This window comes from Pristiophorus japonicus, chromosome 4 (assembly GCF_044704955.1).
Source record: "Pristiophorus japonicus isolate sPriJap1 chromosome 4, sPriJap1.hap1, whole genome shotgun sequence".
In the NCBI taxonomy this organism is placed as follows: Eukaryota; Metazoa; Chordata; class Chondrichthyes; family Pristiophoridae; genus Pristiophorus; species Pristiophorus japonicus.
In genome coordinates, this window is record NC_091980.1 from 30639566 (window position 1) to 30653819 (window position 14254).

The 14254-nt window shown below is 43.1% G+C and overlaps 1 protein-coding gene across 1 annotated transcript in view; it reads right to left on the reverse strand.

Annotated features, from left to right (window-relative positions):
- LOC139262030 (protocadherin Fat 1-like) overlaps positions 1 to 14254 on the reverse strand; it is a 116529-nt gene that overhangs the window by 43641 nt on the left and 58634 nt on the right. The window contains exons 5-6 of the mRNA XM_070877192.1: positions 11988 to 12198; positions 1436 to 1575 (exon numbers count right to left, since the gene is read on the reverse strand). Of these exons, the coding sequence (XP_070733293.1) occupies positions 1436 to 1575; positions 11988 to 12198 (351 nt within the window). The remainder of the gene's footprint in view (positions 1 to 1435; positions 1576 to 11987; positions 12199 to 14254) is intronic.

The following is a 14254-nucleotide window of genomic DNA, read 5'->3' on the forward strand; positions in this document are numbered from 1 at the left end:
GACAACCCAGTCTGCTTTTCCCCACTCCCTATTCACTAACCTAACACTAATTGTAGACACCCCCACCAAATGAGCACGGACCAAGGATCAAATGTGAGATCCTCTTGGTCTGTAAGGGTCAGGACCATAGCGCATGGGTGCATCTACCCATTGGGGGCAGCTCATTACCCAGTTTTTAAGTGACCCGAGGATCTTAACAGAATTGATTTAAAAAGATCTTCAGTCACTCAATAGATGACTGCAATGCCTGGTGTGGTATTGAGTCATACCGACTAGAAAAATCCAAAAGCTAGAGGCAAAAGAAACATTTTAGAATAGCTTACAATACAAGTTTGCACAGGGATTGCATAAGGGCAAGAAAATTACCTTGTACACTTTCAAAATGTAGCTTCCCTCTGACAAAGATTGGAGCAATGTAATCAATATGCTGATATTGAAGTATCATCACAAATGGCAATTAATATAGCAGTGTGAATGAGAGCAAACAGTAAAAACGTTGCTCATTTGTATAGTGTTTTGTAGTGTCATCTTTGTGACACATTTATCATTTATGCTCAGCAAATTTATTTTATCTATTTATCTATATAAAAAGTATAATGTATAGTGCCTTCCTCACACTTCAACTTGTTTTCAAATCCCTCCATGGCCTTGCCCCTCCTTAATCTCCTCCAGCCCTCCTCCGAGATATCTGCGCTCCTCCAATTCTAGCATCTTGAGCATCTCTGATTTTACCGCTCCACCATTGGCGGCCGTGTCTTCAGCTGCCTTGGCCCTAAACTCTGGAATTCCTTCCCTAAATCTCTTTGCCTCTCTTTCCTCCTTTAAGGTGCTCCTTAAAGCCAGCCTCATCTGCCCTAAAATCTCCTTATGTGCTTCGGTGTCAAATCCTTTTTGATAACGCTCCTGTGAAGTTTCTTGGGATGGTTTACTATGTTAAAAGGTGCTATATAAGTGTAAGTTGTTGTTGTTAAACTACAGATATCACACTTTACAGTGTTACACCTATATAAAAAAAGAAGCAAAAAGCCAGTCACTTGCTGCTGGTTTTCCAATCTTGTGCAACCTGACTCCTCCCCAAAGGCAGCAGCCATATATAGCAGCTCCCAATCTACAGAAACCTCTCTCAGCAATGAGCTGCTGATTCACCTCAGGATGGGCTTATTTAAACCACCTCTCCACAGCGGGTACCCGAGCAGGGGCAAGCCAAGCTCCATCTTAGCAGCAAAACATCGCAGCTGTGTTTCAGATCCCCAATAAATTAGCACTGCAACTACCATCAATAAGGAGCGGGCACCTCCTGCTGGCTGAGTTATGAAATGACTCCAGCAGGTAGTGGCATTACCCCAAGCATTACTGGCACACACAGCCCATTAGGACTGAACAATGAAATAAATAATACACACTGCTGACATTAATATTTATTTTACTCTTATACCTGAGTTGTGACAGCATTTGTTCCATTCGTCATTTGTACTGTCAAGTTGTAATTTGATGTCTGACTGGCATCTAATGGTTTGGCAATGGTGATGGTGCCACTGTTCTTCTCAATTTCAAACTCCTCATTATCATTCCCACCTGAGAGAGAGTAAAAAGAGATGAGTATGCCAGGCTGAAAGACATTTGCCCTGGATTCAATGCCAAACAAGGAAACCTCTCTCAATAATATACTTGTATTTTACATCAAAAGTCAAACAGCCTTTTCAGAACATAAGGAAGTCTAAAACATGAAAAGGCCATTTTGCTTATTGGGCAAGTGCTTTCCAGTGGACCAAGTACAATTTTACTGTAGTGGACTCTCTCTAAGCAGGTGAAATATTAAGCCAAGATATCTCTGCCTGTTCTGGTGGAAGTTAAAGGTCTAGTGGATCTATTTGAAGAAAAGCAGGGAGCTCACAGTGCCTTGACCACTATTCCTCCCTAAGCCAATACCACCCAAAAAAAAACAGATCCCGCGTCTGCTTATAGGACCTTGTTAATTCAGAATAACTGTCTCATAGTTTGGTATTTTGACTCCGACAAGTGTTCTTGTCAGTTTGAATACAATAAAGCACATTCTTATATCCGAGTCCATCTTATACTAGATCCTTGTTAGATTATCTAAGGAAAGTGTCTCATAAACTCACGCTAGTTTTTATCAATTGACTGAATCTAGCCAGTTCCTCTGAAATGCAAATGGTATTTTCAGTTGAAACGCCCATTATTTAACTGAAGTGACAGGAATTTACCCTTCTTATATTATTGATCCACAAATCAGTTATTCAGACCCTTGTTTGATCTTAACAGCAGTGCCATAGAAATGATTGTATACTGTGTGCACTTCCTCTAAAATAGCACAGCCAGTAACATTGCGATAAACACTTTCATACGAATATTATTTTTATTTGGGACATTCAGTACTGTGAAAAACGACAAAATAAATTATTTCCAGCCGGCAGCAAAGAAAAAGCAAGTTGTGTGATTAGTTAACAACATAATAAAATGTCATCTAAATGGAAACTCTGAGCAACAGGGGACTTATTACATCTACAGCCAAGTGAAGAAATGCACAGTGTGACGAGCAGACGGATTACCCAGTGGGAATGGAGATCCTGTCAGATCCCAGATGGTAACACGATGAATTGAATGACAATGAGGAGGGAATAATGATGTACTCTCGGCTAACAGCAAATGCTCTTCTATTGACTGTCCATACATTTTTATTACTGTACACTGAACAGATATATCATTGGTCGCTTTAAATCTTGCATACAAATTGTGCCTCTGTCTCCTCAGTGTGTGAAACATCTTCACTACCACAGAGACGCAGTTACTAAACATCGAGTGGACAGAGAGATCCTGTTGTGCCTCTGATGGCTAATTTGGTAAAATGCGCTGCTCAGTTGGAACCGGATGGTACAGACCAGAAAGGCCCCAGGTTCACTCTCCAGTTTGTGCTGAGATGCTACAACTGGCCTCAGCATGCCGGATTAGGAAACAGCAAAAGTCAGCCGGGCCTCCGGCTCCCGATTGATATTCAGTAGCCTCTGCTGGAATGTTTGCATAAGCGGATGTTCAGTGAAGACATGATCATGTTCGGCTTTGATGCTCTCTCCTACAATGTTGGCACTCTTAGCCAGTGCACACTTTTATAGGCTTGCATATGGAGAATGACAGTGTTAGTCAGTGCTAAGAATCATTGAATCATACTGCACAGAAGGAGGCCATTCGGCCCATTGTGTCTGCATCGGCTCTTTGAAGGAGCAATCCATTTAGTTCCGCTCCCCTCCCCTTTCCCCATAGCTCTGCGAATTACTCCTTTTCAAGTATGTATCCAATTCCTTTTTGAAAGTTATTACTGAATCTGCTTCCACCGTCCTTTCAGGCAGGGCATTCCAGATCGTAACAACACGCTACATAAAAACAGTTCTCATTTACCCCCTTCATTTTCTGCCAATTATCTCAAATTGCTTCCAAAAGATGATAGGAGAAAATTGGACTGAGAAAAGTGAAGAAGTCACTTTTCTCACCAAGACCCTGAAATCTCTGGGGCCAGGGCCATGGGTTTTGTGTACAATGGCAGCGGGAAATGAGAGTAGATAAATGTGAGGTTATCCACTTTGGTGTCAAAAACACGAAGGCAGAATATTATCTGAATGGTGACAGATTAGGAAAAGAGAAGATGCAACGAGACCTGGGTGCCATAGTACATCAGTCATTGAAAGTTGGCATGCAGGTACAGCAGGTGGTGAAGAAGGCAAATGCAAATGGCATGTTGGCCTTCATAGCTAGGGTATTTGAGTATAGGAGCAGGGAGGTCTTACTGCAGTTGTACAGGGCCTTGGTGAGGCCACACCTTGAATATTGTGTACAGTTTGGTCTCCTAATCTGAGGAAGGACATTCTTGCTATTGAGGGAGTGCAGCGAAGGTTCACCAGACTGATTCCCGGGATGGCAGGACTGACATATGAAGAAAGACTGCATCGACTAGACTTATATTCACTGAAATTTAGAAGAATGAGAGGAGATCTCATAGAAACATATAAAATTCTGACGGGATTGGACAGGTTAGATGCAGGAAGAATGTTCCCAATGTTGGGAAAGTCCAGAACCAGGGGTCACAGTCTAAGGATAAGGGGTAAGCCATTTAGGACTGAGATGAGGAGAAACTTCTTCACTCAGAGAGTTGTGAACCTGTGGAATTCTCTATCACAGAAAGTTGTTGAGGCCAGTTCGTTAGATATATGTGGCCCTTACGGCTAAAGGGATCAAGGGGTATGGAGAGAAAGCAGGAATGGGGTACTGAAGTTGCATGATCAGCCATCATATTGGGCCCAAGTTTCCACACGATAAAAAACGGGCACCCCTCCGAGCTGGGCGCCCATTTTTCGCGCCTAAAACGGCGCCGGAAATAAAACGCGCGATTCTGGAGCGCTTTGCAGCTCCTTGTCTGTTTGGCGCGGCGCCCAGGGGGGCGGAGCCTACACTCGCGCCAATTTTGTAAGTGGGAGGGGGCGGGTACCGTTTAAATTAGTTTTTTTCCTGCCGGCAACGCTGCGTGTGCGCGTTGGAGCGTTCGCGCACGCGCAGTGTGAAGGAAACATTGGCACTCGGCCATTTTTGTAGTTCTTTGTAGCTGTTTAATTTTTGAACATTTTTTAATAAAAGCACATTGCCATTAGCACATCAGCACTTGCAGCTTTCTCACTGTCTCCTTCCCCCCCCCCCCCCCGCGCGGGAAGAACGGGTGCCTCCTCCCCCCCCCGCGGGAACGAACGGGTGCCTCAACTTGTGAGGCTGATTGCAGCATTCTCCCTGGCTGAAGCACTTTCACACGGGTAGGAAGATGGTTTATTTAATCTTTTCTTTGCTTATAAATGTTTATTCAGATTGGATTTATATGTATAATATTTGTAGAAGTATAAATAAGGATTTATTATAGAATTTAATGACTTCCCCCCCCTCTCCCCCCACCTCGTTCTGGACGCCTAATTTGTAACCTGCGCCTGATTTTTTAATGTGTAGAACAGGTTTTTTCAGTTCTACAAAAATCTTCACTTGCTCCATTCTAAGTTAGTTTGGAGTACGTTTTCACTGTGGAAACTTTGAAATCAGGCGTCAGTGGCCGGACACGCCCCCTTTTGAAGAAAAAATTCTGTTCCAAAGTAGAACTACCTGACTAGAACTGCAGAAAAAAAAATGTGGAGAATTGCAATTTCTAAGATAGTCCATTCTCCACCAGTTGCTCCTAAAAATCAGGCGCAAATCATGTGGAAACTTGGGCCCAATGAATGGTGGTGCAGCTCAAAGGGCCGAATGACGTACTCCTGCGCCTATTTTCTATGTTTCTATGAAAGGGCTGGAATTTGGAATAGACTTTGGATGATCAGCAAGCTGCCCCTTTTCAAATCCATCAGAAATCCCAGGAACTTTCAGGGGTCGGCCAATAATACCCCCGCCAACAAATTGGCAGGCCTTTTATAACAACAGCTAAATGAGAAAAATACATTACACAACGTATTTTTCTAATTTATGGCCTTGGATGCAAAGCTGCGTATCCTTGTAAACAGCATTGCTAGGGAGGGACGGGGAGGATTTTGAAAAAGAGTGCTACCAGAATGGTTATCGAGAGGAACATCAGGGTCTTAAAGGCACACTTTCGCTGCCTGGACAAATCAGGAAGGGGTCTGCAGGACACACCAGATCATCTCACACATATTTGGAGCCTGTTGTTCCTTTACAACTTCACCATACAAAAAAAGCTGGAATTTGACAATGCTAGCAATAAGCTCGGGATTTGTTGCAGTCAGAACTACATGCACGGGGGCATCATGATCACCTGAACTCTGGAAGAGTAATCAGTGACCGCTGCAAGGGGCATCAAAGCACATTTCATCGCTCAAGGCTTCACTTTTGACACTAGAGCTTTACTTCCTCCTCTCTCACTTTCAAATAAAGGGACAGTCCCTCAATCTGCCACCCATTCTTCAACATGACAAGACATCAGCCCTCTTTGCCCCTACACGAGTGCCCCAGTGTGCTCCAGCGTTCAGCCACAACCGTCCTGTTAACTGGAATTTTCATGCGGCCATTTTACACTGGATTTACACCAAACCTCCTCCAATACATATGCAAGCGAGCTGATGCAGAAACAATGGGCTCAATTTTGGCCGAGCCCGTTTTTCAGCGTACTTACCCGAGTTGCGCCACTTGTGTACGTTTGGAGATGCGCCGGAAAAAAATGTTGCAACTTTGGCCACTGTCTGGCCTCTTCACTGCAGCCGTGCAGCTTGTCCTGTCGACTCGGGGGGGGGGGGGGGGGGGGGGGAGGTGGAGTCTGCGTTCTGCACTGGAAAATTTGCTGGGACGTCTGCACATGCGCAGTGGAGAATGGTGATGTAGGCGCATGTGCAGTAGTGCTGTGAGTTGGCAATCAACCATTATAGATCGGGCACTGTTCTGAAAACAATAGCCAGCTCCTCCCATGAGGAAGGTTACTGAATCACAGCACTGAACAGAGACAGATAAAGACTTTTAATAAGGAGAGGTCAGAAGGAATGAGTTTTGTCTTTACCCAGCAATTCTTCCGCTGCCAAATGACATCAGGGTAAAATACATTATACAGCGTTGTTAATAAGGAACCTCTATAAGTTTTATCTGACATTTTATTACTATAAGAAATAAATTATTTTCTGGAACTAAGAAATCTTTTATTCTAAAAGTAATATGACAGGGATCTTGGGAGATTTGAAATTCAAATGCAATCTCGGAGTAATTACAAGTCAGGCCCAATGGAGTGGGTTTAAGTGCTTCCTATTTTTACTTCCATTCGCTCCCGCCCCTAGCCCAGGCCGAGTGGCCTCCCTGTTCATTCTCCCACTTTTAGCCCAGGCCGAGTGGCCTCCCGGTGCGATCTCGGAGTTCTCTTGCCTGCCGGGGAGTTCTGTGAGTTCTCCTGTGTGCATTCTGTGAGTCCCGGGCTGAGTGCAGAAAGGTGAATTGCAGTTTGATGCTGAAGGTAGCACTTTAAATTTTTTATTTCTTCTTATTTTAATTGTGCGAAGGAAGGATGGTTTTGCAAGTCTGTTCCCTAAGGCTTGGTTGGTTCAGGTCCACTCCGCTTCCCGCTCCTATCCCAGGCCGAATGGCCCCCGATGTACTTACCTGCGCCGATTTCTTTAACTCTCCGCAAGGGGTTTCTCAAGTGGCCACATACGCTGGCCTAAGTAGAAATGGAGTAACTATTAGCTGGCCAAAGTTGTCTAAATGGCCAGAACTGGCATAGGTGGCTGGTAACGCCATCTTTTGAGAAAAAAAAAACTAACCTAAAAACAATCGTAACTAAGTGAGTTACGCTGGTGCAAATTGATTAGGGAAACTGGGGATTTTTAAGTTACGCCAGAAATAGCAGCCTACTCCAAAAAAAACGGAGCAACTCCTGGTCAAAATTGAGCCTACAGAGCCTTTCAACCTCTCCAGCCTGTTCCGCCATCTAATTAGATGATGGCTGATCTGTATCTTAACTCCATCTGCCCACCTTGGTTCTGTATCTTTCAATACCCTTGCCGAACAAAAGTCTTTCCATCTTAGTCTTAACATTTTCAATTGACCCCCAGCCCTAACAGATTTTATTTTGGGGGGGGGGGGATGGGGGCGGGGATGGGGGGGAAGAGAGTTCCAGATTTCCACTAATCTTTGTGTGAAGAAGTGCTTCCTGAAATCATCCCTGAATGGCCAGTTCTAATTTTAAGGTTATGCCCCCTTTTTCTGGACTCCCCGACCAGAAGAAATATTTCTCACTATCTACCCTATCAAGTCCTTTAATCATCTTAAACACCTCAATTAGGTCACCTTTAATCTTCTAAATGCAAGGAAATACAAGCCTAGTCTATGCAACCTGTCCTCACCAATATATCCATCCTGCGGTGTGGTGCCCAGAACTAAACGTGGTACTCTAAATAGGGTCAAACCAGAGCTTTATATAACTGTAACATAACAGATTCTTTTTATATTCCAGCCCCTTTCCCCTTGAGATAACCGCAGGAAACTCTTGAGACCACCAGCAGTAGCAAGTGCTTTTCCATTGGTGCAAAAGCAGTGCAATTCAGGGTTTGGGTATGTGCAGCATGCTCGTGTAACCATGACAATTAGTGGGCACACTGCACCCTGGGTACTCCCCGACCCTCTACCACTGCATTCAGAATGGACTGCTGAAGGTTCAATATGAGCCCACGCTATGAGACTGCACCTACACAGATCTTATCGACCATCGGTGTTCATAATCTGTCATCACCTGGACTGGATGTTCACAGCTGGCACGCTATAAATAAATCACTTGCATGAGAAACATTCAAATCTCAGCACAACTGTAACTAAATTTTATTCAGTTCAGAAAGGAAACAAACAGCACTGATGAACTTCACAAAAAATACAAACCAGCAGCACGAACAGTTACCTAAACACAATAGGAGGGGTTCAACCGATCGTAAAATGGAAGATGTTTATCTGCAGGTGCAATGTATCTGAAAGAAGCAGCCTTCGTGTTCCTACTTTCATAAAATTGTAGAAAATTCTTTGTCACTTATTACGTTGATAACATATTTATGCACTGGATCAAGGGAAAATTGATAACTGTTGACAGAAACGTCCTGCTCAGAATAAGGCACTCTATAGCTCTGTGAGAGTTTTTGGTCTCAAAAGGCTTCTCTGAGTGCAAGAATTGTCCACCTCAAGGTGGACAGGCAAACATGGCCCAAGCAAGTCCCTGTGTGCCAGAATAAATCACATGAAAGAGAGAAAAAGAAAGGATGAAAGAGAGAGAAAAAGAAAGAGAGAGAGAAAGAAAGAAAGAGAGCGAGAAAGAAAGAGAGAAAGAGAGAAAGAAAGAAAGAAAGCTTACATTTATATAGCGTCTTTCACGACCACCGGACGTTCCAAATAATTTTACAGCCAATAAAGTACTTTTTGAAGTGTAGTCACTGTTGTAATCTGGGAAGGTGAGCCCTCCATCCATTAGGCAATTTAACTTTATGTACCACCTTCCAATGCTGTCTACCTCAGCTTCCCAAGGAGATCTCAAGCCAGAAGTTGAAAGTGCCATTGCACATTTTAAACAGCCAAGTATGTAGAGAATTCTATTCCAAGGTGCCAGCATTGGCTCAGTGACAGCACTGAGTGTTCAAAATTATGAAAAGGTTTTGATAGAGTAAATAAGGAGAAACTATTTCTGCTGGTAGCAGAGTCGGCAACCAGAGGACAGAGATTTAAGGTAACTGGCGAAAGAACCAGATGAGATTTTTTTTTACGCAGCAAGTTGTTACGACCTGGAATGCACTGCCTGAAGGGGTAGAAGCAGATTCAATAGTAACTTTCAAAAGGAAATGGGATATATACTTAATACGGAAAAATTTGCATGGCTGTGGGGAAAAAAGGAGGGGAAGTGGGACTTGTTGAGTAGCTCTTTCAAAGAGTCGGCACAGGTACAATGGGCTGAACAGTTTCATTCTATGCTGCTATGTCAGAAGGTTCAAATCCCACTCCAGAGACTTGAGCACATAATCTAAGCTGACACTTCAATGAGGGAGTACTGCACTGTTGGAGGTGCCGTCTTTTGGATGAAATGTTAAACAGGTGAACATAAAAGATCCCACGGCATTATTTTGATGAAGAGCAAGGGAGTTCTCCCTGATGTTCTGGCCAATATTTAACCCTCAACCAACATCACTGGTCATTATTCCGTTGCTGTTCGTGGGACCCTGCTGTATGCAAATTGGCTGCCACATTTCCTATCTTTTAAACGGTCAAAAATACTTCATTGGCTGCAAAATGCTTTGGGATATCCTGAGGTTGTGAAAGTTGATAAATAAATACAAGTTCTTTCTTTCTATTTGAAGCAGCTTTGCGTACTGTAAACTTACTCTAATTGTAGCCTGAGTGAAATGACATAATTAGTGCTACTTACTGTCAAATTACAGGCAGATTTAAGCTTACATCTAAGAGAGTGAGCAGGCCGGCACAACCATTAGGCGAACTAGGCGGTTGCCTAGGGCGCCAAAATTTGGGGGGCGCCAAAAAATTGAATTAAACGAATCTCTCCAAGGGGCGTGCTGGGAAATGGGTTCGAATCCAGCGGGAATTCTCCTAACTAGAGCCCTCAATAATGAACTTGCCTTGAGTATGTCGTAACTAGGGCGCGAACGGCGGTGAATTTAGTGTTATATAGAACACCGAGATTCCGCAGAACTAACAGGGAGCAGGTTGGAGAGGGGGTCAGTGGAGGCAATAAAAAGGTACTCAAGTGATATCGCCCTCTTTCTTCCTGGCTCATTAATCTGAAACTGCCCTACGCGGTTCTTTCATTTAAACACCTTGACATGTTTGAAGATCAGGGCAAAGTGGAAAGATTTGGAACCAGAAAAAAGATGTATCCAGGCGCTGCTGGTTACTGAGCAAAGGGAGGGCATCAAAGTTAGCAGTGGGTTCTCAGCTTTCCTTTTTATTTAATTTTCATTTGATTTTCTTCACTTGTGGTGAGTTGGGTTTTTGTTTTACTGATCACATGGCCCCCCCCCTCCCTGGTGTAGCCCAGCCGGCCTCCCAGAGACAAGGAGTGAAATGGACACGGTGAAACTGACAATGGGAGGTGGCAGACACACTCCCGCCAACCCCTGCAGATCAGCGCAGCTCAGATCAAATCAGATGAGACAACCATTCAGCCCTATGCATTAAAAGGACAAGCACTGTATGAACATCCTTTAAATGGAGACAGCTTTGTCGCACAGAGTTTGGCAGCTGCTTCTAATTCATCCTTTTAAGATCCTTTTTGTCTTCCGCATGATTCCCCATTACAGATACTAATCTTGAAAATGTCCTACTCTCTCCCATCTTTATCTCATTTCTCTTTCCCCAGTAAACCATCAACTCTCTGGCGACTGAGGTGCTGTATTTTTTTTTAGCGTCGCCTGGTCCAAAAAAATGAATGAAGTGACATTTTATATAATCTACTTTAAAATACAACAGTATTGTCCTCTGCAGAGTGAAACATACCTGGGTCATGATACATGGGTGGTCACAGGATACTCGCCAATACAGATTGTGTTATATATACTGGTGTATAGTACTAGTGGTGTATGGTACTATAGTGCACAGTTAACATACACAGAGGTATACTTATAAAATACTAATGTATATTATATGTGCACTGTAAATATTATTGGACAACCTGATTATGCAACAAATTGAATATATTTTATCACAATAGTGCCTATTGCAGCTTTTGATCGCAGGGTTTTACTGTTTTAGCAGCAATCAGCTATCGCCCTTTCTCCAGTGTTTGGAGCTTTCAAGGAATATTAATCCGCAATCTGTAAGTCATATACTTACAATATATCCCAGCATGCTGTGAGCACTCGAAATAATCACTGCTTATTTCAATTTTCCCAATTTATGATCAAACATTGTGCAGCAGGCTCAGGTGTTTCCTGTCCCTCACAATCTTCACCATGGCGAGGACTTTGCAAGAAGCGTATGGAAAAAATGAAACTCTTCTCCCAGTTTGTGGAACATCTGCTGGACAGTGTTTGGTCATAAATTGGGAAAATTGAAATAAGTAGTGATTATCATTAATAACTTTACTTTGGATATGATAATAAACCAGTACATGTAAGATATCTTTTTTTCCTTTACATTGGAATTGGTTGAGATTGAGGGGATTGTTGGGGCGCCAGGTGAACAGTTTGCCTAGGGCGCTAATTAACCTGAGAGTGAGAACACTGTCATCGCATTGATCAGGCCTGGGCTTAAACATAGTCCTCAGAGGAGAGATATTCCTCTTTGTGGCAGCTGGGAAATTGGTGTGACATTAACAGGCCTGCTTTGCTTTTCCAACATTTTCTGTGTTGATCAGAAAGATGAGCAGGTTTAATTATCAACAGTTTTAGATACAAACCATACGAGGCAACAAAGAATCCTAAATAACCTAAAGAACTTCTGGAAGTGTATTAATGCCTTACCGATAATATCAAACCACAACTGGCTTTTAGTGAGTTCTGTACTGGTCACCCCAATCATATGGTTCACGGGGTCCGTCTCCATGACAGCGAAGTTAAAATGAGGCTCATCAAAAGCCAGAGGTTCAGTGGATGGTGAAGGTTTCTGAATCCATTCAATGTGTAGGCGAACTGTTGCTGATTTCTGGGGACTCCCACTGTCGGAGGCACGGATCTGAAAGTATAGATGAGAGAGTTTAATGTGTTGCATTTCAAAAGTAATTCTCGTCATGATAGTGTCAGACCATACAATTCATTCTAGCACAGTATGGAATGTATTGCATGGTCTCACAACATCATGACTGGGTCTAGTTGTCCTTGTCTTACTCCTGCTATATATCTGCTGTATGGATACACTTTATAGCAGCAGGACAGCATTTTATAGCACCAGCACCACACTTACTGGCAGCTGTATGGAGCTGTACATTCTCTCCAGACACAACTCCCAGATGAGAAGGATAATATTTTACCATTGGATGTCTTCGCAGTAGAAGTAAACATGGTGTGAAAATTTCACAAACCCATTGTTACAGTCTACTGAAATTCTATGGTAACTCTCTCTAGTCACACCAGTTCCCAGAGCTACTCATTTTTTTTTTAAGATTACTAGTAAATGGCCCGTGGCATTGCCCATTGTTAGTTGATGAATATAACTTTTTAAAGACACAGTATGGTGATGGAGTTGGGAGTGTGATTGCAGAAACTTTCTCCACTACTGACCCAAGTCTGTAACTACATTGTTACAGACAACTGTTTACATACAGGATTTCCATTCTAAATGTTTGCATAAGCAGTTTCAATGCCAAACATTAACATAAAAGCAAGACCAAAAATTGTGATGATGGGAAATTGGACAGGACATGTGTTAATACACAAGATTTTTTTAGATATAGATATATCCTCTGGGTGGATTTTCAAGCTGTCAGTTGCATCTGGGAAGAAACGAGCAATGACTCACAACATAACAGAGAGCATTTAAGTAGTTTTTACATCATAACAATCTCCATTGAAATGAAATAAAAATGTTTATAAATGAATAAACATTAAATTCGTTATTTAAAAATATAATCGCATGCTTATTGTGCAAAATGAATCTTAAATGGGCAACAGTGCACTTCATACATGAGATAGTGGACCTTATTCACTTGGCTGTCTCCAACCTGTACCGACATTTAATCCAATTTCACTTGCACTGAGATTTTTTTCCCCGTTGGTTGTTACTATTCATCAACTGTCCAAACCCAACTGATTCCTGAATAACTTTGATGTTGTTTCTGATCTCTGTATCTGATAAGTATAAGCCAAGCCTGAAGGTGTGCATGAAGGAGCTGGACTTTGCAAGCTGTTACATGGCAAGGAAGCACTCGCCATGAACTGCTGGAAAACTGGATAAAACTTATTCCTTTTCCGAACACCACGACTCAAACTAATTATGACTGAAGAGACTTCTCTGTCCAGTAGTGACTTAGTAGTTGCTTATAGGTTAATAATGGAAGGCAAAAAAATCCAATACATTACAGTGTAAATAAAAAGAAAGACTTGCATTTATATAGCGTCTTTCACGACCACCGGACGTCTCAAAGCGCTTAACAGCCAATTAAATGATTTTCGAGTGTAGTCACTATTGTCTCTTCTCTTAGACAGTCCCTCGGAGTCGAGGATGACTTGCTTCCACACTAATATGAGTTCTCAGGTGACTGATGAGTCCAATGCGAGATCTACCGTCTCTGTCACAGGTAGGGCAGACGGTGATTGAAGGGACAGGTGGGTGGGGTGCTTGGGGTGTGCACTCGTTCCACTGTTTGCGCTAAGCTTCCGTTTGCTCCCGGCGAAGAGATTCGAGGTGGTTGGCGCCTTCCTGGATGCTTCTCCTCCACTTTGAGCAGCCTTGAGCCAGGGATTCCCAGGTATCAGCCCCCAAGGAGGCTTTGAGGATGACCTTGAAGCATTTCCTTTGCCCACCTGGGACTCGCTTGCTGTGTGGAAGCTCTGAGTAGAGTGCTTTTTTGGGGGAGTCTAGTATCGGGCATGTGGACGATGTGGCCCATCCATCGGAGCTGATCAAGCGTAGTCAATGCTTTGATGCTGGGGATGTTGGCCTGAGCGAGAACACTGACATTCGTGTGCCTATCCTGCCAATGGATTTGCAGGATCTTGCAGAGGCAGTGTTGGTGGTACTTCTCCAGTGCCTGCTATACATAGTCTATGTCTCTGAAGCATATAGGAGGGCG